Source organism: Aythya marila (genome assembly GCF_965140915.1).
Source record: "Aythya marila genome assembly, chromosome: 20".
NCBI classification, from domain to species: Eukaryota; Metazoa; Chordata; class Aves; order Anseriformes; family Anatidae; genus Aythya; species Aythya marila.
In genome coordinates, this window is record NC_139061.1 from 11721444 (window position 1) to 11744530 (window position 23087).

At 36.3% G+C, this 23087-nt stretch overlaps 1 protein-coding gene across 2 annotated transcripts; it reads left to right on the forward strand.

Annotated features, from left to right (window-relative positions):
* Positions 1 to 123: 123 nt before the first annotated feature.
* On the forward strand, positions 124 to 19463 carry KIAA0753. Of its 2 annotated transcripts, XM_082776261.1 has the most exons (18): positions 124 to 316; positions 530 to 763; positions 1475 to 2087; positions 3357 to 3463; positions 3739 to 3801; positions 4611 to 4826; positions 6018 to 6216; positions 7696 to 7925; positions 9044 to 9213; positions 10586 to 10693; positions 11582 to 11671; positions 11892 to 11979; positions 13209 to 13379; positions 14369 to 14444; positions 16067 to 16187; positions 16363 to 16587; positions 16751 to 16857; positions 18558 to 19463. In XM_082776261.1, exons 2-18 carry the CDS (start codon positions 674 to 676, stop codon positions 18572 to 18574), a joined length of 2691 nt encoding a protein of 896 aa, XP_082632387.1. In that variant the 5' UTR covers positions 124 to 316; positions 530 to 673; the 3' UTR covers positions 18575 to 19463. The 2 variants fall into 2 exon arrangements, with proteins under 2 accessions (XP_082632387.1, XP_082632388.1); XM_082776262.1 differs by lacking the exon at positions 16751 to 16857.
* The last annotated feature ends 3624 nt before the right edge of the window (positions 19464 to 23087 follow it).

The window sequence follows — 23087 nt, forward strand, 5'->3', positions numbered from 1 at the left end:
CGTGGTGCCGCGCCGCCTCCCGACGGCCTCTGCGGCGGCGGTTGCCGGGAGCGGGTTTGAACCGCGACCCCGGTAGGCCGGGGCCTGGGCTCAGCCGAGGCGGACGGGGCGTCGCGGGGCTTCCCGCCGGTGCTGGTCTCGCCCGCCCGCCCCGCGGCTGTGCCGTGAGGTGAGGGCGCGCCGGAGGGAGCGGGCCGCTGCGGGCCGTGTCTGGTGGGCTGGGGCAGCTCTCCGCGTTCCGCCGTTCATGACCAATGCCGTATTCTATCTTGCTGGTCGGTTTTCATACCTTTGCAGTACAATATTTCCTTTTAGGGTAAGTAATAGCTATACAAGTTCTGCAGTGTTCTTATGAATCATAGTGTGGGCCTCAGAGCCTGCGAAGGTGCTCCTCAGCTCTCCCTGGGTGTGTGTAAAGAAGGATATAAACTGTAAGTTTCACATTAAACAGTAGGAATATTCTTCCTATTCTGTGTACCACCTGTATAAATGCACATAAGATATTTATTGTTTCTCTGTGTCTCCTCAGATTGGTTCTCTTGCTCACATTGTACCCGGGATTCCCTTCAAGAAGCAGAAATAACATATAGTTTGTCTACAATTACAGTTATCCTCATAACTGTAATTGTAAGCAGAAAATAAATAACTCAGTTTTCAGTATCAAGTCAATGTGATGGGACCAAGCAAGCCATCTTTGTCGGGTGCTCCATTTGCATCCACTACCCAGTTATACAGGAATGAAGGAAAGACTTTCCAAACCCAGGTATTGTTTGACTTTTGCAGCAATGCTGAACTGCTTTTAATTTGTGATCATTACAAAAAAGATAATCATGACACACTTCCTGAGACAGGAGTGACTCAGATCTTCATACTTGCTTTTGTGACGCTGTCATACATGATCATGACACTTTTCTTCTGTATAGAACAGAAATTATGCCTTTAAATATTATTTACCTGCCTTAGCCTTTACTTTACCACATGACAACAGAACCTAGAAACTTTATTCTGTTACTGTAGTTTAATTTTCCATTTCTTCTTCTCTGAACACCTCCTTCATAATTTGTAAGTTTAATAATGGCTGACTTAAATCACTATGATATAATAAGAGCAATTTCTATTATTAATTTTAATTGCTGTAACATTAATTTCATTGTCAGAACTCTTTAAGATCTTTATAATGACATTGTCTGTTACCCAGTCATTTTGGAGCAGACTTTTCCTTGTGGGTGCCCATACTAGGGTGCAGATAAGTACATAATGTTATTTACAAGATCTATGTGCTTAATTCAAAATAATTTTGAACACTGGCATTTATCTGAGTGGAGGGGCTCCTTTCATGTGTTGAAGTACCATCATGACAGAATGTATTCTAATATGAATGAAGATTTGTTTTCCTTACTGTTGTACTCTAGAGATGCATCACCAATGTAGAGTGTTCTCCCTAACATCAGTTTCTGTTTACGCTTTGCAACAGCTCCAGTTTAACAGAAATGTTCCTGCAGTTCCAGAGAACTTGGCTCTCAGATTCTCTAACCCCTGTCCAATTATAATAGAAAAACTGAAGCCATCCAATGATCAGAGAAATCTATCTGGAATTGACAACTCCAGCATCAAAAGCTCTGGCAAGTTTTCAATAATATCTGAAGAGAGACTAAAACAGGCCATTCAGCTAGCCAAAAGGGACATGAAACGAAAACATCTTGAAGAGCAAATGAAACAGAAAGTATTAGGAGATGCTGTCAGTGAATCATTGTTGACTCAGAAGTCACAGCAGCAGAAGAATAAAGTATTTGAAAGTCCAGAAAAGAAAAATGTGCTGAAGTCTCAAACTGAGTTGAAATATCAAGGGAAACTTGGTCAGCCTTCCCGTGTGGAGACTACCAGTTCTGGTGCAAAAGTTTATCTCTACACACCAAGTGAGGGAAGACTAACACCAGCTGTTCTGGGCTCTTCACCCACCCATAACATGAGACCAGACACCAAGCCAAATGTTAACAAAAAAGAAGATAAAAGTAGGCAGGAAATCCAACGGCTACAAAAGGAATTGAGAAGTTGTATCCAGAAAATAGAAGAACTAATTAAAAAAGGTGTAAGACTGAAGAGTAATTATTTTATATAAATATATAATAGTTGGTTGGTTAATTTGTTCTTCTTTCTCTCTCTTTTTTTTTTTCGTTTGTTTATTGGCTTGGATTAGAATCTGTATTTAGTTTGGAATTTTTGAGATATACATGTACTTTAAATAGAAAAAAGCTAGAATGGCTAGCCAGCTTAGGCAATAATAAGGTTTAATGTATCTGAGTGTTTGTAGTGAGTTCCAGTCCAACCTACAATGACAGTATAGGCTATTTAATAAGTTGTGTGAAAGATTTTGCTGTAGATCTATTGGCTAGATCTTCAGACTGCAAAAAACAGTATCATAATTAACTATGTCTTGAGCAGTGATAAGAAATGGGCCAGCAGTTGATAACATGCCATTTCACAAGTCTGACTCACCTGATTTATAACTGTGCAGTATCGTGATTAGTATCCTTTCTGACACTGTGTTGTGAGGTAACCCCAGTTAGCAGCAAAACACCACACAGTTGTTTATGCGCATTCCCTCCTCCAGCAGGACAGGGGAGAGAACTGGAGGAGGAAAAGTAAGAAAATTCATGCATTGAGGTAAAGGTAATTTAGTAAGTAAAGGAAAAAGGAAAAATGAAGAAGAAAAGGAAAAAAAAATGTTTCCACCAAAGCAGCTTTTTTTTTTTTTTTTTTTTTTAAATTGCTGAGCATGACATTATATGGCACAGCATATCCCCTTTGGTCAGTTTGGTTCAGCTGTTCCAGCTGTGTCCCCTCCAAACTTCTTGCACTCAGCTTACTAACTTGTGGTCAGAATTGGGAAAAAGAGAAAGCTTTGGCACTGTACTAGTGTTCCTCAGCAACAGCCAAAACACTGTTGTGTTATCAGCACTGTTTTAGTCAATCCAAAATGGCACCATACATGTTCCTAAGAAGAAAACTAACTCCATTCCACCCAGACTCCACTACACATTGTATTGGTCCCTTTATAATAACTGTCTGGTGGTTTAGCTGTTCCTAACTCTGAGTGTTGTATGTGCAAGTTTGTCATAAAATTAAGGAGTCATGAGTTATTTTCTAAACTATATCAGAAGCTATATTGTATGAGAATATTTAGTCAAATGCTAAGTAGATACATGATGTACTGTTAAAGTGACTAGCTTGCATTACTGCTCAGGGGAGCCCTTCATGGAAGAGGCTTATTGCTAAGCTATGCTCATTCGTTTGGCTTAAGCAGGGTTTTCACAGGTTAAATTAAGATATACAACTTTACATTTCATGCTTTTTAGAGAGAGTTGAAGAAATTTTAGATCATGATGAAGAGCAACAGGTTTGCACTCGAAGACAGAAACAAGCTTCACGGTCAGCTCGGATGCTGTATGTACTCCAACAACAGGTACAACCAGCATTTCAAACTGGTATGTTTATTATGATGAGTTTGACAGAAATGAACTGAAGCAAGAGAACTTGATCAGGATATGTCTGAATTTCCATGGCATTTTAGTTTGGATCTGAAATGGTGACTAATTTCTTGTGACGGGTTAGAGATAAGAGGTTTTGGAAAATACGGACTTTAACTCGGATGTTACAGTGAAGATTTATTGTTCATTTATAGACATAGAACTAATTCTAACTGACTTTCCCCACTCCCCCTCCTTTCTTGATAAACAGGTAAAAGAAATTCAGGATGATTTAGAGAAACTGAGTCCTCATGAAATCAAACACACTAAAAAGGTAAGATGGAATTATCCTTTAGGCTGTCAGTCACTCACTGACAGAAAACTTAGTTAATTCAGTTTGCCAAATGTCACCTTGTCTAAGGTACATCTGAATTCTCTCTAGAAGGAAGGTTTTCCTTGTGCTTGGCACCTTTCATCTTATTCTTGAAAAGATATGGCTAACTTGGTTTCACGCTGTCTTTGCTGCTTCCCTCTTCTACTCAGTTCTTGCCTGCCTGCAGTAGACTGTAGAGAAGGCTGTTGGTCTTGTGCTTTAATGTTGCTTCTAATTCCTCCCTCATTCTGTTTCCTTTTCTGAGTAACACTGTGTTCTACTCTTGACTATTATTTTTGACTTCCTGTTCATGTTACTCATTCTTATCTGCCATCTTTTCTGATTTTCTTGCCTATCCGTTATCTTTCAGAAAGATAGTGCTGCGATCATTCCTACTGTTTGGCGAGTATTGTCCAATTATTCTCTCATGCTTTTCCATCACCTGTATTTTTTTCATTAACACAAATTCTGGGGAGGTAGAATGTTCTACAATCATGCTGTTTTACATTGGGTCCAAGCCTATGACTCTCTAGGCATGGAATAGTAGAAACAACATGAAGTGTTACAGCCATGCTATTTTAGCTGACACTAGCATGATTCTTGATATGTAGACTGCTGTGTAGCACCTTTAGTAGGTTGTATAAACGCCTGTTTTGTTCTGTTTCAAAAATGGCCTCATCTCCATAAGAAGTATCCGAAGTCTTGAGTGTTTCTATGTCCATATTCATAGAGATTATAGTTATTAAAGCATTTATTTTTCATTTTTTCAGTCTCAAGCAGTATCCAGATTGGCAGCAGCACACAGAGGAGCTATACGAGCCTTGCAGGCATTTGCCAATCAGTTTACTGATCAAACAGAGCAACTTATTCCTACCCACTACAAGGAACTGGGCAGTCTCATTCGACAGCTGTCTCTTTGTTCTGCCAAACTAGAAGTGGATTCTTCAGTTTCTGACATTATCATAGATATTTTGCTGCAAATTGAGGTATGAATAAGCATTTTGTTTCTGCTAAGGAAGAAGAGAAATAGTGAAATAAAAGACTGTGTAAGCTGTATCGTGTCTTCATGAAATTGCAGAATATCTATTTATTTAGTTATTTATTTAAAGGCCATTTTCCTAATATATTAGCATGTTGCTAATGTTCATAAAATAGCGGTGGTCTAAATAAAGTTGCATCCTATTCATGGAAGCTACCTGTGGTAGTTCATGTTGATGCTTTTCCTACCTTTTATTGGCTGTCCTGGTAGAATCAAAACTGGTAGTGATAGTGCTAACAGAACAGCAATTTCTGATTCATTTGCTATTTTCAGGATTGAAAGAATTGCATTTGATGTATTGCTGTACATTATGTGTCGATTGTTTTGCAATGCATGCTTTAGGATTAGTAGAGGCTCTGCCTCATGCAGTCATGGCTGCAGACTTATCTAGGCAGAAGATAAAATTGTACCTACAAGAGATATTGAAGCTCTGTGCCCTTCAAATGAGTTTTGGTAATATCTGATGTTTTAAAACATGTTGGTATAATAGAAAAGTTCAGATTCACATTTCCTGATGCAGTTTCTAACTACCAGGATTTTTTAAGTAAGAACCTACATAACCTGAACTATTATGAAAGCAGTATTTAAGTCATTTGAATGAAAATAGCTGATACAATAGCCACAAGATATTTTATTTAACTTAAAATATTGTTCTAACTGTAAGAGCTGTGTTGTTATTTTTGCTTTGAACTGCTTATTAGCACATTAACAGCGAGTGAAAATTACCTTGGAAAAGGAAGGGAGGTAGAATTAAGATTGGACTTGTCATTGGAAAAAGTGTTTGTCTGTCTTATCCTTTTCATGTGGGTGTTCTTACCATCTGTAGGCTTTGTGTCTGTTTCTTTTTGAATATGCTGTAAACAGATAATTTGCTGGAGTTTTCTGTAAATTAAAAAAAAAAAGCACACCTTTTCCATGTTACACAAAGATGCTTCTGCATGATCAAGCTATCAAGTATAGGCACTACAAAAAAAAATAAAATAAAATAAAACCACCAACAAGAAAACAAACAAACAAAAACAAAGCCACACCAAAAAGTTCCAATTATTTAGATTCTCTTTAATTTGCTTCTTATCATTCTTCATTATCTCATAGGGTTTACTGAGAGAGTAATTAAAATTATAAATATTTCATGCAGGATCTGGATTCATTGCTGGAAAAGAAACAAGCAGCCAAAAAATCAAAGAAATGTCTTACAGCATCTCAGCACAAATTTCCAGTGAACACTGAGACATCTCCAGGCAGAAAGCAGCTGACATCTCCAAAAGGAGGAAAAAAGTCTCTCATCTTAAAGGAAAAGCATGGACAAGAACCTAGAAAATTTCCAGCTGCCAGAGGTCTCTTGATTGGCTTATATTTTATTTTTAAATACACTTTATCAGTAAACTTACCATCTGGAGTTCAATTTTGTAGTATGTTACATACTGCTGGACAGACGTGCATAACAGCCCATATGTAGTCATCAGACACACATAGCCTTGTTAGACATTTTTTTCAGCAGTTCCCATGAGATGATGGGCCTGCAGGTTTATATGCCTCTTTCTAATTATATCATCTTCGTATTCTTATTATGTCCATTTGTTTTACAGTGGGCTATTCTTGGATTGCTTTTCTTCAGTGTATACCTAAATGACAGTTTAGAAATTCACTTTAATGGTGCATAAAGAATGTATCCAAATGCCTATGTGGAAAAGACTGTATAAATATTTTTGAAATGCGGAGTTATTGACTGTAAGCAAGTCTCCAACAAAACTATCATTGTTTATCGGACTTTTAACAATGAATAGCATATTGAAGCTTTGCCTCAGAGTTTCATTAGTTTGTGCAGTTTCTCTACCTTTGAGGGGTTTTGAGAGGCATGGCTTTATTTTGTTCTTGACAATGCATTCATCCCATCTGCACTGTAGTCAAACTTTCAGTACTTAGAGACACATTGATAGTTGTCTTTGTTTTTCACTGATAGAAGTCTTTGTTTTTCACTACTAGATTGCCGTGCAACCTTTGGGAATTGGTTTCCTTTATTGTTCATTTACCTCATATGATATTAAATGAGCTTTATTATTTCTCGCCATCTTTTGAAATAAGGTTACTAACTGCCATATTTTGCCACCTCATGAAAACCATTATAGATTACTACATTATTATGTAACCTCTGTAATTGATCTGATGTGATATAGTTTAGTGGAGGACTTGTTAGTGTTAGGTCAGAGGTTGGACTAAGTGATCTTGGAGGTCTCTTCCAACCTAGATGATTCTGTAATCATTCTTATATGGGGTGTCTTTCAAATACATTATGCTGCTTTTTACTAGAAGACTAAAGTTAGGGGGAGAAGCCTACTATGACATGAATTGTTTTTGGCAGTCCAGAGAGAGAGTATATTGAGAAGCATTTTTTGGTTTTCATGTATGTTGTGGCCAAAAATATGTATGTTTGTTTGTTTGTTTTTAAAATCGTTGCCTAGACCTTATATAGCAATGACTGTTCAAAGGCTTTCAAATGACTGCATTTGTGTATATATACCTAGAGAATGTGTGTATATTTTCATGTATACATAATATACACAAACACAAAGCAAAATTTCCTGTTCAATGAAACAGTGTAATAAGCTGGTTTACTTAATAGTTGGCAGGAAGTACAAACAAACAAAAAAAAAAACACTTGTTTGTTTTTAATTTTGATTTTTTTGAATTATCGTAAAGCTTTAAATTTTGTGATTGGTATACCTAGCACAACAGAAATGTCAGATGTAGATGTAAACATGATTCTTGCCCCATTGAACTTACAGTTGAAAGTTTCTTTTTTATTTTTGATACAGATAAACTTCAACGTGTTACAAATATTTCAGCAGTTCAGAAGATGAACAGTCATTTTCATATATTGCACAATAAATTCCAAGAAGAAAATGATCTACCTACTCCAGAGAGAAATGCCATTTTGAAAGGAAGTATAGATTCACAGTCGAGATCTAGAGCTGTAAAAAAGGATCTCATCCTTGAAAGTGGCCCTTTGAAAAAGAAAGAACTGATATTACCTGTAAAATCACAGGTATGGAAGTGATAAAAGAATTTTATGCTTTCTTCAACTTGTCCCCTGGGATTTGTTATTTATTGTAAGGCATGGTCAAGCTTTGTACTTCCTAATTTTTTTTTTTATTCTGAGCTCAGAGACATAGAGAGATAAATTCTGTCATTTGCCTGTATTATTTCTGGTGTTTTTATTTTATCAAATGTTTTTTGAATGCAATGTTATTGCTCATTAAAAATGCACTGTACAACTAGGAACAATGAGGAACAGAATGAACAAGGAAAAATATTTGCTCAAAGCTAGTTTCATTTTTGAAATTAACATGGTTATTTTTCAACTTGGAATTAAAGATGCAGTATTTTCCCCTTATTAGTCATCCTCTGATGCCTTCCATGGTAGTGCTGTGCTAACATTTGGAAGATATAATTTAGGCAGATTTTTTTCATTGATTATAGAAATTATAAAACTATGCAAGACAAATTCTGGTTTCTGATAAATCTTTCCTCCAGTCAGCAGGAGGCTTCTGTGTTGCAAACAAATGAGTTGTTTAAAAACTATTTTCAAATGCTAAATTTTGTGAATAGTTCATTTTTATTTTTTTTTCTTCCTCTAAATATCACCTTTAGCTTGAAAAATCAGTTCTGGTATTAGTAACATGGATTTATGCATATGTAACTATTTTACTGCTTGCCATATCAGTGAGAACTGTGAGCAGGAAGGTTAAACGTTTCAATAATTCATACTGAAGGGACTAGTCTGAATGTCTTTGCCACAAATGCAGATATGGCAATATTAGAGTTTTGTTGCTGAGAGGAATGTTGCTTTGGAAATCTGTTTGCATTTACTCAGAGTTAACATAGAGTCTAATTATGAAAAAGTCCACAGAAGCTTTTCCCCATGAAAAGTATCAATGAGAAATTAGAGCTACTTGCAAAAATTGTATTTGCAGAATTAAGCACGTTCTGTTTGGGCATAGTTGTACTTCCCTTTAAATCAGTTGTAAAACCTCTACATATGTTGACTATGCAATAAAGCCAGCATACCTGATTTCAAGACAAATTCTGAAGCAGAATACAAAATATTTTCAAAAGTGAACAACAGAAGATGCATGTTTTTAATATGATTATGTTAATTTTAAGGGAACGCTTAAACCTCAAAAACCTAGGCAGGTACAGCCTCAAGGAAAGCATGCCCAATTTCAAGATACAACTATAGCTTTTCAGCTAAAAGAGAATAAACGACTTGTTAAGGAGAGCAGAACGCCCTGGGTGCCTCCAAACCCTACATCTCCACCTGCTTCACTGAAACGGTATGTCCACAGTCTAGTGTTTACCTTACTTTTCTGTGGAAATGTTGCTGTATGTGTACCAGTAAATAGGATAGATTGGGTCTGGCTCTCAGACCATGAAGACAAGTGGCATAGTATATCTCACAACCAGATAGTTGTATTCTTTTCTCACTCAGCATAAAGTGGCCTTATTCATACAGCCTGGAAAAAGCCATTGCCTTATGCTTTTTCCTGGATTACGTCCCGGTATTGTCTGGGAGTCATAGGCTAAAACTGTAGGCAACTGTGCTGTGCACTGACAGTGTACATAGCATGCAGAATGGATGTTCATATGCCATGTTAGTGCTTGTGGTCTGGCTCTGCTTAGGTTAGTTCTCCTCTAAAAGAATATGTTGTTACGCTGTTTGTATCTTTTGGTCCTGCCATAATGTTTTTCAAGCTCATAAGCTAATTTGAATTCAAACTAACAGAGGTAAAAGTAACAGCAGTATGTTCCTTAAAGTGTCATGAAATTAATTATTCATCTAAATGAATAGTTCCTAGTAGTGCCTTCTGTGTGGGGAGTAATGTGATCATATCAAAATGTGTTACTAATCAGAGAATATATATAGCCTGTTAAGCCTTTTGTAAATGGCACCACTACAAGAAAGTTTTTAGGGGCTTTATTTTTGTTTTAGGCATGTACCTGATCTGTAGTACATCAGACTTATCAATCCTGCTGTCAGAAAAGTAAGCATTTCTAATGTGCACACTTCATATTATTTGTAGTAATGTGTTCAGGGTTATTTCACTGTGGAAAAATGCTCAGGGATAAATGCTAAAAGAACTAGATCAGGAGAAAAAAATCTCAATCAACATTGGCTGAACATGTCTTTTAAGTGATCTTTTTATTGGATGGAGTTATCTGAAATAATTATTAGTATTGAGTTATTAGTGAAAGGCTGTTCTAATTAATTCTTATGCTGGAGGGAAGTCTCCTCATAGTAATACATTTGTTATCATTTGCCCTCTTCCTTCTAAGATCTTTTAAGAAATAAAAAATAAAAATAGATAATGTGGTAATGAAACAATTAAAACACCTGGAAATAGCTAGATCCTACATCCTTCTGTCAACACCTCTGAGGAAGATTGTTTGCAGGATTAAGGAAGAAATGCAGTGTGAATGTTACCAAACATGTCATATTGACTTCCTCTTTGTTTCCACCATTACATTTACACGGGCTTAGTTTTATGCCTCTAATTCAGCCAATTAGGATCAGAAGAGTTACCCATTGAGAGCTTAAATATGGTCTGAAGGGCATAATTTGGGCCAAGGTTAGTGCAATAATTATGTTTGCTATGAAAATAGTATTTTTTGCCATTAGTGTTTTCCCGCCATTGACATTGCTTACAGGATATCCAGGACTGCAAGTTCCAAGAAGCTCATTCATAAGCATTCAGCTTTGCAGAAAGGGAAGACAGAAGAAAGAAGACTAGGGCTCATGGAAAAAGAAGCTCTCAGGTTGGCATGAATATTCCGGTTGGAAACACTAAATATTTTTTCTGAATGTTTTTTTTTTTTTCTTGTTTAGAGCTGGTTTGATTCTGAGGGTAAATAGCCAGTGCCTGGTGTAGTTAGGCAAGGGTTGAATCAAGGCCAGGCTAGTGAAGGCTAAGCTGAGTTGCAGATGATTAAGTTATTTCACATCCCTACATGTGGAACTATGAAGTCCCCTTAGTTTAATGAGATGAAGGTTGCCTTCTTTTTTTTATTTATTTTTTTTTCCCCTACCTCTCTTTTCTTTCTCAGAGGAATTTGAGCCTTTTTTTGGCCATGGAGGGATACTTTCCTTTCTCTCTTCCTCTTCTCTGTAGGGTTTGGAGTCTTATAATCCCAGTATAACCTGTCCAGCATTTGGGACTACTCCCTTCATTAGAGATTGGTTCACTTGATTTGCATGTGGTATAAAAATATAGAAAATGACCTAGCAGCATAAGTAGCAAGGAACATGTGAAAAAGGATTCATGGAGTCCTTCTAGTGATGGCTAAACTGAGCTACAGATGATTAAATACTTCTATGCCCCTTCATGTTCAATTTCATGTCCCTTCATTGATAGACGTTGCATCTATAGTGGACAGTGTATATTGTAAGATGAAGAGCTTGTCTATCAAGGCAGTATTTGTGGTCAGCCACGAAGTTGCCTGTTTGCCAGTAGCAGAGGCAGAAAAGAAGATCCCTTGTTCTCAAATGAATTTCCAGAATTATACCATCTTAAAGTCAGTATTACTTTTCTTGCTGAATTTTTTCAGCATTTTCTAACCTAATGTCCAGAATCAGATGACTTAATTCTCCAGTTGTCAGAACATGCATTTTGTAAACTTCTGTATATTATTGTTTTGATTTTGAAGATTTGAAGTTCTGGCTTCAAGCCATGCTAAAAGGATGAAGGTTCTAACTGACCTCAGCAAAGGAGAAATGGAAAAAATAAAAAAGCTAAGGTAATGACTTGCTTTGAAAAGTTAATAAATGGTATCAGATCTGATATGGCTTTCCCCTAGTTCCCCCTACTAATATTAAAAATTTCCGATCTTCACACTTAACAAAAAAGTGGATTGATGTGTTTGTTTATGTTTGTTTATTTTCATACCAAGTTTCAGAATGACATCATCATTTAGCTGTTTTTTTTTTTTTTTGTCTTTTTTTCATGTGTGTGTGCAGGTCACAAGGTGCTTCTCCAACCCAGTATGTAGACAAAATTGAGAAAGCAGTACAGAGACGCATAGAACCTCCGTTGGATATGGCGCAGGTAGGACATTTAAGCTCATGGTAGTATTTGAAGGATACATGTGTAAAGGGGCAATACAAAATTTCTTTTAAACAGTGCAAGTAAGCAGTTTAGGGGAGAAACATCTAAAATGATTTATGTAGTCACTATGGTTTTGGACATTTGACAAGTGTATTTCCATTTCAGTGTGTGGGTCTCAAGTTATTTTAACGAAGTTTGGCAAAACTGAATTAATTGTTTTTATCTTTTTTTGATAGTTTCCTGTCAAGTAGTAAATGGTCAAAGAAGTTCTACACTATCCATGACTGGGCTCGATAAGATTATTTTAATAATTTATATAATACCATATTTAATGACTAAATATATTTTGAATAGTAGTATTTATGACTAAAAATACAGACAGCTTGATTATCATGAATAGATTTATGTTTTTTTAGTAGATCAATCTCTCCTTGGCAACAAACTGTCACCTGAAGTATTCTTTTTTTGTAAACCATCTTTCAACTCCTGCAGCTGAGAAGGCTTATTCTATCCGTGTGTTATAGAGTAAAGGTGTTTGAAATTTATGATGAATTTTTATCTTTGACATGTGGCAGAATACATCCAAAAAAGTAACAATGATTTCTTGAACGTAGCCATTTCTACTGGCATAAGATACATCTTTAAAACAACATCAATTGTTGGTGGAGGGGGAAAAAATGTTTTCATATAAAATAGTACAGGTACATGAATAGCGACGTCATAGCATGGCTAATTGGTAAAGTTGTACACAACTGAAACCTACAGCTTTGGCCTAGGTTTACCTGCTATGTATTTCTCTATATGTACTCATTACTTCCTGGAGCTGCTGTGGGACTTCTCATGTATGTTCAGTTAAATGTGTGTGTAGTGTTTTGTAAGTAAGGGCCTTCACTTTACTTGAATCCTGGGTGATTTCTGAACCTGTGATGCCCCAGTTTAAGAATGAAGTTATGTAGCAAGTTTTATCTGTATTCAATTATTTTATTGTTAGGAACATACCAAGCTCTCTATTGATTTGGCTTATTGTGTGAGTGGGGAAAAAAAAATACAGGAAATTATTCGGATTTTCATTAAAAGAAAAAGTTGAAATGACATTTAGATTATTACCATAAGCTGCTACAAGAAATGTTAGACATATAAACATTCTTTTTTTTTCCTGAATCTCTCTCTCTTTCTCTCTTTCTCTCAGCTGTGTGATTTTTTATTTTATTTTATTTTAACTTTTTTAGCAGGTTGCAGCAAATGCAGATATCCTGAGTGAGAAGGTATTGGATGATCTTTTAAAAGATACTGCTCAAGAACTCTGGAATACAGAGCAGCAGAAGAAACTCCAGGCTGAGGAGCTCATCGCTGACGGTCCTAGTCTAGAGACAATGTTGCAAAGAATGGAAGAAATTGAAGTAAGTTTTTATCTCTTGGTTGGTCTCAGTAGTTCCAATTTCTTGTTTATTGACCATAATTAGTAATATCATTAAGTATCTACATTCTTAAATTAAGCAAGGTTTGACTGGATCTGTGTATGAAATGGAAGACTTGGAAGACATTTTCACTTCAGCAAAAAATTGTGTAAGAATAGAAGGACGTTTGGCCTAATGGTCTTACTGCTAACTTTAGAGTTGGTAGACCTAAGTTTGCTTACAACCACAAAGCTCTTGTGGCTTAAATCATCATATGTGAGTAGAAGAATCAGAATCAGTATGGTGATAACGTAATTGGTTGTCTCACAAGTTGGAAAGTGAACATCAGTGATTTATTTTTTTTATGTAATCCTAATATTGCAGTAGCATAAGCTTCTAAAGAAAACTTAGTGGTGATCAAAAGTATTCCAGGGGGATATGTGGAGGTCAGATAAATGCAGTTAATTATCCATCTTGCTATGTAAATATAGTTCGTAATTTAGCTTTGATCTTTCTTATACATTGCTTATTTTTATTATTTTTATTAACTTTTCTTTAATAAGCATTTCCAGAATTTTTGGTTCTAGTCTCAATTTCTTGTTCAGTAAAATCTTTCCTATAGATCTGTTTATAAATTGGAAGCATGAAGTTTACATTGTGCAGTGTCTAAATGGGGCACTTAAGCATACATATGAATTCACTTTCAGTAAGACAGGAAGGGTATGAGGGCTCACTGGTTGTTTAAGTGCTGTTGATCTGAAATGGGAGGAGCTGCTATGGTACTGGCAACTTGTTGAGTCTTCTAGTATGGCGTTTTGAATGAACAATATTTATTATATATGATTTCACCCCTCCACCCCTTTTCTGTGTTATATTAACTGCGAGAAATAATCTTACTTTGACTGTGACCTGCTTTCCTATTGAGTGATAACTACTACAGCTGAACTGTTAAGTATGTGTTGATTAATTACTTCTGTGTTTTTCAAAAACAGAGATACCAGGCAGCTGTATGCAGGAGATTCACCCAGATTGTGTATAGTGATTCAAAGTCCTGGGCCCAGGAAATGGGTAAGTGTTTTTTCAGTGCAGCTTGTTTTTCCTGTAATCTGTAACTTTAAATTCAGATGTTTTGAAATCAAAATTATTAGATTATGTGTGATCAAATAGCACTATACAGACAAATTTTTGATTATAGGTGCTCCTTTGAGAGCAGTGTTTCTGAAATACAGTTCTAAAATCAGTATTTAAAAGAAGAGAGGTCTCTTCTTTTTCCCTGTCATTTTCTGTTTGCCTTTGTTGGGATTGTATTTGTATGCAAAATACTGCTACTGCAAGTTGGCTGAATCTTTAACACATACTACCAATCACCATGTTAAGTTTGAATGTTGCTGTCCCTTTCTAGGCACTTGTCGTTCCTTAACTTAGATCTTTTCTTTTCTACCAAATTGTAGGTAGTGATTTTAGTGCAGCAGAGATGATATTCTACAATCTATAACTGAATATGTACACTGCAACTCATCTGTGAGCTATTTGATTCTACTCTAGAAGAACGTTAATTTACTTTCTAAGTTTGAGGTCTCCTAAGACCACTCTTTTTCTTGTTAGGCTTTTTGTGTCTCCTGTTTTCTTTTCTGTACTTTAATAAATCATCAGTTTACATGACTTAAGTTCAAGTGTAAATGTTAGTTAAGTTTTAATATAGTGGTTAGTCTGAAAGGTAGCATGCAGAAGGTAATATTAAGTTATTTAATTAAGCTTAGAAGGTTTTTTCTCTTTCCTTATTCCTTTCAAGTGATGCTGATACTGTTTTTAGGTCTTGCCAGCATACTTGCAAGTTTAATTCTTTTTTTGAATAGAATTCATTATTCAATGTGTTTTAGCAATAAGTATTTAATTCATTAAAAAATTAAAATACAGCTCATATGCTTCCAGTTAACATTAATCATGTTTTGCTTGCTTGTTTTTATTGGATGGAAAATAAGTAGAGGAATTTAAAGTCCTTCAGACTAAAAATAGCACCTAACTTTACATCGGATTTTTTTTTTTTTTAAATGAGAGGGACCTTTGTAATGTTGCAAGAAAGTTGTTCATTAGTGAAAGCTATCATTCCAAACTATAGCTGATATTTCCCATACATAAACCTGCACATCTTAGTATTGTTTGCCACAGTGACATGCTAATAAAGACAACTTTTCTTGTTATTTGTCCCCCACACCTTTGTTCTTTATCCTACTATTTGATTGAGTACAATGAAGCTACACCAATTTACCAGGCTGAGGCTCTGATCACATACCAACTTTAATGGAACTGCATTGTTTTAAACCAGGTAGAAGTGTCACAATAAGGCCGATGATGACGGTCCAAATCTTGTTGCATCATTTTCCATATCTTGCCAAGCTCATTAGCCTACATTAGTTTTCAAGTGGTATTTTCTCTCTTCTCTAGTAGTATCCACTGATACAACAAACTATATTAAAGGTAGGATTTGTAAAATGCTCAGCTTTAATACACCAAGTTCTTGGAAATCCTGTCTTAAGTTTACGTTTTAGGGGGTTGTCAGCATCAGTACTTCACTTACCTGAAGGATTTGCTTATAAAGTAAGGAAAAGTTTTATGAAGTCTTAATTGCATTAATTGTAGTTTTTCCTTTTCCAAATAAAACGTTCTTAATGTTATTTTCTTCCTTCTAGATCAAAAAAGTGCATTAACAGCTAAAATACCTACATCTCCTCATCCAATTCACATAACCAAATTAACCCAGCACATAGAGCCAGAAACAGACGTTTTAATTGAAAAACTTTTTGATGACAAGTAAGTAGAATATTTGGCCCTGTATGAAAGAAACTGTGGTGCATTTATGCTGTGCATCTTCTTTACAGCATTTTCATTACAGGAAATTATGGTTCCTATTTAAAGAGATTTTCTGATTTTTCAAAGAGATAATTGGAAATCTAGTTCTGATTTAATGATTATTCTGTATTTCCAGCGATATTGATGAAAACAAAGAACCAAAAGAGAAATTGCCGACTGGAAATGATATTCTGAATCCCTTGACCCAGAATTCTATACAGAAGGAGTGCTATATTTCTCTCCCTGTTACAAAGCATATGCTCCAAAGCATTAAGGATTATAACAGCAGATATGAACATCACCTAAAGCTCATTTTTCATGAGGCAATAGGTGGTTTCAATCCATGGCAGATTGCTGAGAGGTATGTGAACTATCCACATATTTTGGAAGTGAATGTATAGGCTGATGAACAGTTTTTTCTATCCTTATTTAGGAAGGGAGTGGGGAAGGGGCCATTTAAATTCCACATTAAAAGCCAGAAGGACTGTTTTTCCAATGGTACTTGGTGTTCATGGATTTTTAAGGTACTTGGAGAAAATTAAAGGATGTGGAAGAAGAATGTCCTGGAGGGGTGATTATTTTTCACATCTTTGTATGGTGTTACCACCAGAGCAACTGTGTGAAATACAAGGTAAATTACATTTGGAAGTCTAAATTGGTTGAAGTGAAAATTGTCAATTTTAACTTGACCTCATTTTGCAAAAGTTGGTATTCTATTGCTATAGAAAACTCAGCGAAGAATTGTTCTCACTCAGCTTTCCTCATCCATTTCTACAATGAATTCATGAATGAGTCTGTAGGGAGGCTTTGTAAAAGATCTAGCTGGTGAGCATACTCTGCAAATGCCTTAAACATGACATTTTCATTGTATCACAGAACCCATGATATTTTATCTGAAGATAGAAGGAGGTAGTTGCATTTGTCCATTTATTAAGTCAGTAGTATCAACAGGTAAACTGAAGGAAAACCAAATCAACTTTTTTGTAAAGAAAGAAAGTACTAGGAATAATTGTGCAATCTTTAATCTTCGTGGTGTGCGATTACGAAGTTAGTGTTTCATGGAACAACAATAAATAGTCTTAAAGACACCAGTGGCCTTAGTGCAGATTTCAGTGCTTCCTTTTCCTCAAATTTTGACCCTTTCATGGAATTCACTATGAGAAGAGTGACATAGGTTGTTTACCATCTTTTAGTAGAAATAGAAGAGGTGAAGAAGCAATAAACAACATTGCAGTTCATTTATTGGCAAAGAAAAATGTTTCACATTGATTCAGTGTTTGTTAAGCAAACATGTCAGTGAAAGATGGAATAGCCACCTTGCATTCACAGTTGAAAAAGTGTTTCAGTTGTTCAATAACAGGTACAGCAACTAACTGATATCACTGGGTTTCATTCCTTGTACATTTCTTGAGCGATTTTTCTACAAATCGTTTTAAATTTGTTTTAAATTTGTATTATTTATTTCAGAAATCATCTATTGAGCATGGATAGTTGAAAGACCAGTTCTTTCTTGGGACTGGCAGATGGATTAAATGGGAGTGAATCTTTCCTTCTGACAGCAGAATTCCACTGTTTTTGCCTATGATGCGTGTTACTTGAAATCAAACTACAAATGTAATCTGATATCCAAGATGTTTCATTGACTTTTACCACAAGAGGGCGTTATAAATCTTTCTGTATAAGTATTACAAAATGTTTAAAAGAAATATGCCCACACTATGCTAAAAAGGTCTCGGATATGCTAACTTTATGATATTTTAGAATATTTGCAAAACTCTGAAGATATGTTTTCAAGAAAACAGCAAATAACTGTATTCTTACACTAAAATAATTTTCCTTTCTGTGACATCAACTGTGGTCCAGAGATCTCTGAAAATGGAAATTTCTAATCTCACTTTTCCTGAAATTCTATTGCTCTCCATAATACCTGATTCAGTAGCAGCTAAAATCAGTAAGAAGCTTTCTATTTACTTCAACGGCCTTTGGATAAGCACAGTAGTATTTTGTTGTACTCCCAAAGCAGGATTAGTATCTGTTAGTTTGAAAAAGGAAGCAACAGAGATCTGTTAACACCTCTAAGCCTGAAGTATTTATCCTTTGCTATGAAGAAGACTGAGGAAAGAATTTAGACTGTCTTATACAACACATACCACTACGTAACTTCTGTGGCAGTGGAATCTCTTTCTAAGCTAAGCAGTAGAAAGAAAAAAAAGAGTATTGTTCTTTTAAAATCAGAGATATTCAATACCATTTATGTCAATGGAATGAATGACTGAAATTTGAAATCTGATCTTCTGAGTCTTTTTTTTTTTTTTTCCTCTCCCCCCTCAGTCTTGCAGAAGAACTAACAGAAGAAGCCCTATGTGATGTGGCAGCAGAGCTGCAGGATGTTTGTGAGGATTATGCAGAAGCTGTGTTCACGTCAGAATTTTTGCAGCCAGCACAGTAAGTGCTTTCAAGTCTGCCCCATTATCAGATGCAACGTCTGCTGCCGTCTAACAGTCTTACTGAATGACTGTGCTGTGCACAGCCTGCTTGGGCTCTTGCAATGAACTTCTGAATTAAGTTCTGAAACTTATGGTTGTTTCAGTATATCACTAATACATTATACACTGGCAAATGAAACCTTTCAAGAGAAGCACATGATAGAGATTTTTTTTTTCTTATATTAGCCTAAAGTATTATCTAAATCCAGCATTTAGTGATCCAGCCCCACAGCCCTTAGTTTTCACAGTCTCATTGAAATCACGAATAACAAAATAAATGAACCATTGTCATTTCTCCAATATTAAATTAACTTTTTAGTTTCAGATAATCAGTGTACTAGTTTGGGTTATGTCTGAAGTTAGCAATGAGTAAGATTTATGGTACTATTTTGGGGAAATACGAGCTCAATCCTGCAGCAAAGAACAACATGTCAATCTGTTTCCTTTGATAAATTTATTTTCTGAAATAGTGTTCAAGCTCTTAGAGAACAATTTTAACCTTCTAAGATTATTTTTGTTTCCTCTTATTTGAGCATATATTTTTAAAATAACTTTTTTTTTGACGCCTGTTTTACTGTTTTGTTCATTTGAAATTTATATAAAATGTAATAATGTAAATGTTATTGCTGATGTGTGACTTTGCTGATGTGTGATTTAATTTAAAACTACCTTTTTATTTCTAAGATTATAGAGAGCAGCCTATTTTTAAAACCAAAATAGTAAAGATGTAGTATCTGTCTGTATCTGCATGTATGCTTGTGAAAATATTGTCAAGTTATTTTATTTTTTAATAAACAACACTTGTTTCAAAGACTGAGCATATTTTTTAATTTAAGACAACTTCCATCTGAACCCATTTAGAATAGTCAGCACCCAAAGTTCAAGGGAGTACACGGCAGCTTTATAAGAGTCAGACTACCATACGTCTCAATGTAACATGACTGTCTGTCAAAGTAAATATGTTTTATCTCTTAAATCCCATGGTGCTGTGAGTGATATCCTCTGACTGTTGATGCCAAAGTGAGCTTTTATTGTGGATGAGATTGTGTTTTTTGGGTGCTTTCTTTAAGTTGAGATCTGTGGAGGGCAAAGGCCTTAGGTAGGAACCTTGATTTCATACTCTTCGGTCCTTCCTAAGAATTTAATTAATGGATTTTGTGCTGCATTATTTACAAATGTGAACTAGGCGATTTAGGAAGTTTCTACCCTGAAAAATTTTGTAGGGCTTCATGTTGATAAAATTGACTGCATATCATTATTTCTAAGGGACAAATCAGAAAAAGCTGAATAAACATTTTACATGTGCATAATTCTTGTCACAGGTTGATGGAGACTATATATGGGGCTGAAATGTGCAACTTCATACCATTGCAGGTGTTAACTGTGCATCTAGTGAGCCATGTTAACTGACTGGGCTCTTGTTTAAAGCAGACATGCATCTGAATCCATAGCTTTTTAAGCTAAGTACTGGGGAAGTACAATAAGCAGTTTCAGATTCAAAATGTATTTTAATGGTATAGATAGTGAAGAACAGATTTTCTTCAAACCTGTGCTGTTTCTCATTGCTGAAGGTCTTTAGAAACAGGTTAGATATCCAAAATGTGCTTTTCTACCTGGTAGTGCACAGAATTTCCCCATGGATCTGTAGGATCTTCACAGGCCTGTTTTGTCTTGATTCTTTATGTGCAAGTTTCTTCAGTGCCTGAGCTGTGAGATGGACAAAACCAAAACAGGACGGAAGAATTTGGTGTTATATACCTGTTTGTATGACTCCATTAAATGTCAGTTACTGCAGTCACATATAGCTGAAGTAGTTCTAAAGTTCACAGAGTGGTTCAGTGATGTAAGTGACAGCAGAAGCACATCAGAGCAGTTTGGTGCAAGGGTAGTGCCAGACCCTGAGTGCACCAAGGTGTTGATGTGGTCATTTCCCAGCTGGTGTTGTGGGCAGCCAGGGATGATTCTGGAAACCCTCTGTGAGGACCATGAAGTGCTCATTCAAATTCTATGAGCAGTTCTTGCAACTCCTGAAAATACGCAATCTACTTTGTAAATATTTAACTGTAGAAATTAGAATGGCATGCTTCTGGGAGAGAGGTAGTTATGGCAACGGTGTTTGCATTACCAGTGCTTTGAAGAACTACTTTTTTTCTGTTAATGCTGGACCTAATTCAACTGCCATTAATGTCAATGTAAGAACATAACTGAGCGCCTTCTGTTTGGTTTGCTTTATCTCTGGGTTACTCTTGGAAGCTAACTTTGCACATCCTCTTTCTCTTTGGACTGCTTTCTTCCCACCAGGAAAAATAGGTGGTTTTTTTGTTTGTTTGTTTTGTTTTTTAGATTTTTTTTTTTAAACTTCTTCACCACCAATAGCAAAAGGGGTTCCATGTTCATGATGTATGTGCTAGCCAACTGTCAGTCAAACAGAAGATCTGCTTCAGTATATTTGTTCAAGGCATATTCTTGAAGTATATAATAACTTTCAAGCATATTTTTCCTCAGAAGACCCCACGTTATCTCTTGCAGCACGCTTGGAGTGCTAGATTGGTTAGGTTTTAAACTTATTTTTTAGGATGGTAGTCTGGTCTGAGAGAAAAGAAACAGGCTGAAGGACAGTGGTCCTAGCTGGTCATTTGTCATCTGTTTCCATGTACTTCACCTGTGTGTTTGTGTCTGCCTGTTACCTCTTGCATGATAGTTTGCAACATGTAGGTAAAAAGGGGTGCCTCAGTTGACACTCCTAGCCCATGGAGGGAAGCATCTGACCATTAGTGCTCCTGAGCACTATTGTAATATTAATGTGGAACAGAGGTTGGGCTGGCAGAACCTGTCTTCTGAAAAACCTTGTTGATCACAACTGAAATAAATGCAAAGCAGGATTTCAAGTTGTAGGTATTACTCTATACAGAAGGAAATATAACCTAACATTCAAAGTTTAACAATTACTTTCACTCATTCAGTGGAGATGATGTCTTCCTTTCATGGTTGTTCCCTTTCACCTTTTCTCATCAGGAAGATGTCCCTTCTCATGGATTAAACTCAGTCACTGCTGCTGAGAGATATTTTTCAAGGACTGATTTTTAATATTTTTGTTCTTAAATACTCTTAAGCAGCTTCCTGATTTGCCAAGGTGTTTTTGTACTTACATAACTTTTAAAGCAATTATTATCAGCATGGGTGTAAGAATTTCTGAATTCAGAGCTAATTCATGAGCTACATGAGCTTTCCTTCGAACAAATTCCTACTTTTCCACATGTGTGTAAATCTAGCTGTAGATTCCAGCTTTAAAAAACAGAATGTGGTCTCACAGCATCAAGGTTGTAGTCAGTGCTGTCCGTTGCTTCATTGTTCCTTAATGGGGATTTGTATCTTCAATCTAGCTGTGTCAGAGGCACACACAAGAGGAAGGTTTCACCATGACAGACTTGGTTCATACCCAAGAGGGTGTTGTTGTGCCCAGTGGCTCAAGGGGCCAAGACGAAGCAATTTCCTAGTGGCCAAGGAGAAGGCAAGAGCCCACAGCTCTGTGCAGGAGCAAAGGAGCTGGGTGGGTTCCACTGGCTGTAGCGGCAGTGATTCTGGTGCTACTGGTTTCAGCCTGTATGAGAAGGTGACGGAGGTAAAAATGCCTTGGTGACTGCTGCAGCTTGAGACTGCATTGGGCTATGTCCTTGCTGTTTCTATGTGGCTCATAGGAGGCATTGCATGAACACCCTTTTTGTTTCTTTCTAAGAGCTGGGAAAGCTGCCTGGCTAGGTGGGAAGAGCCTGCCTGTAAGGCAGGATGTGCTCCAGTGGGAGGATTGAGAATGGTCCCTCTTCTGAGCTGTTTCTGGAGCAGGCCAGCTCTCTGGAGGTTACTGAAGGTAGACTGCCTACAGGGAATTAATGATCCAACAGACTGCAAGATTAGTATGAAAACCAGGGGAGGAAAGAATAGGAATAATGAGAGAGAATGATTTGTGTCTGACTAGCTCCTAGTCATCTGCAATTAGCTGTTTAATCTAGGCAGATATTATTTTTTTTCAGGATTTAGACAATACTTTTTTTTAATGGCTTTAAGCAATGGTCTTACAGCCCCATTTTATACCTGAAAAGCTCTGTGGAGCCAGAATATGGTTCACTGTGGTGATTTTTGAAGCTGCTAGATGGTCCTTTGAACCTCTGGATAAAATCAGTAAGGACTGAATGTCACTGGTAGCTTTTTGTTTGTGTTTCTCTCTCATTCCCTTAAGGATCTCTTTCAGTGTTGTTTCTCATAATCCCATTATGTAAACCTGACACTGAGCCAGCCTGTGTGTTTGGGAGTAGATGCAGCCCTGACCTGAAAGGACTGGAGCAGCATAACAGCAGCCTGTTTTACAGGAACAAAC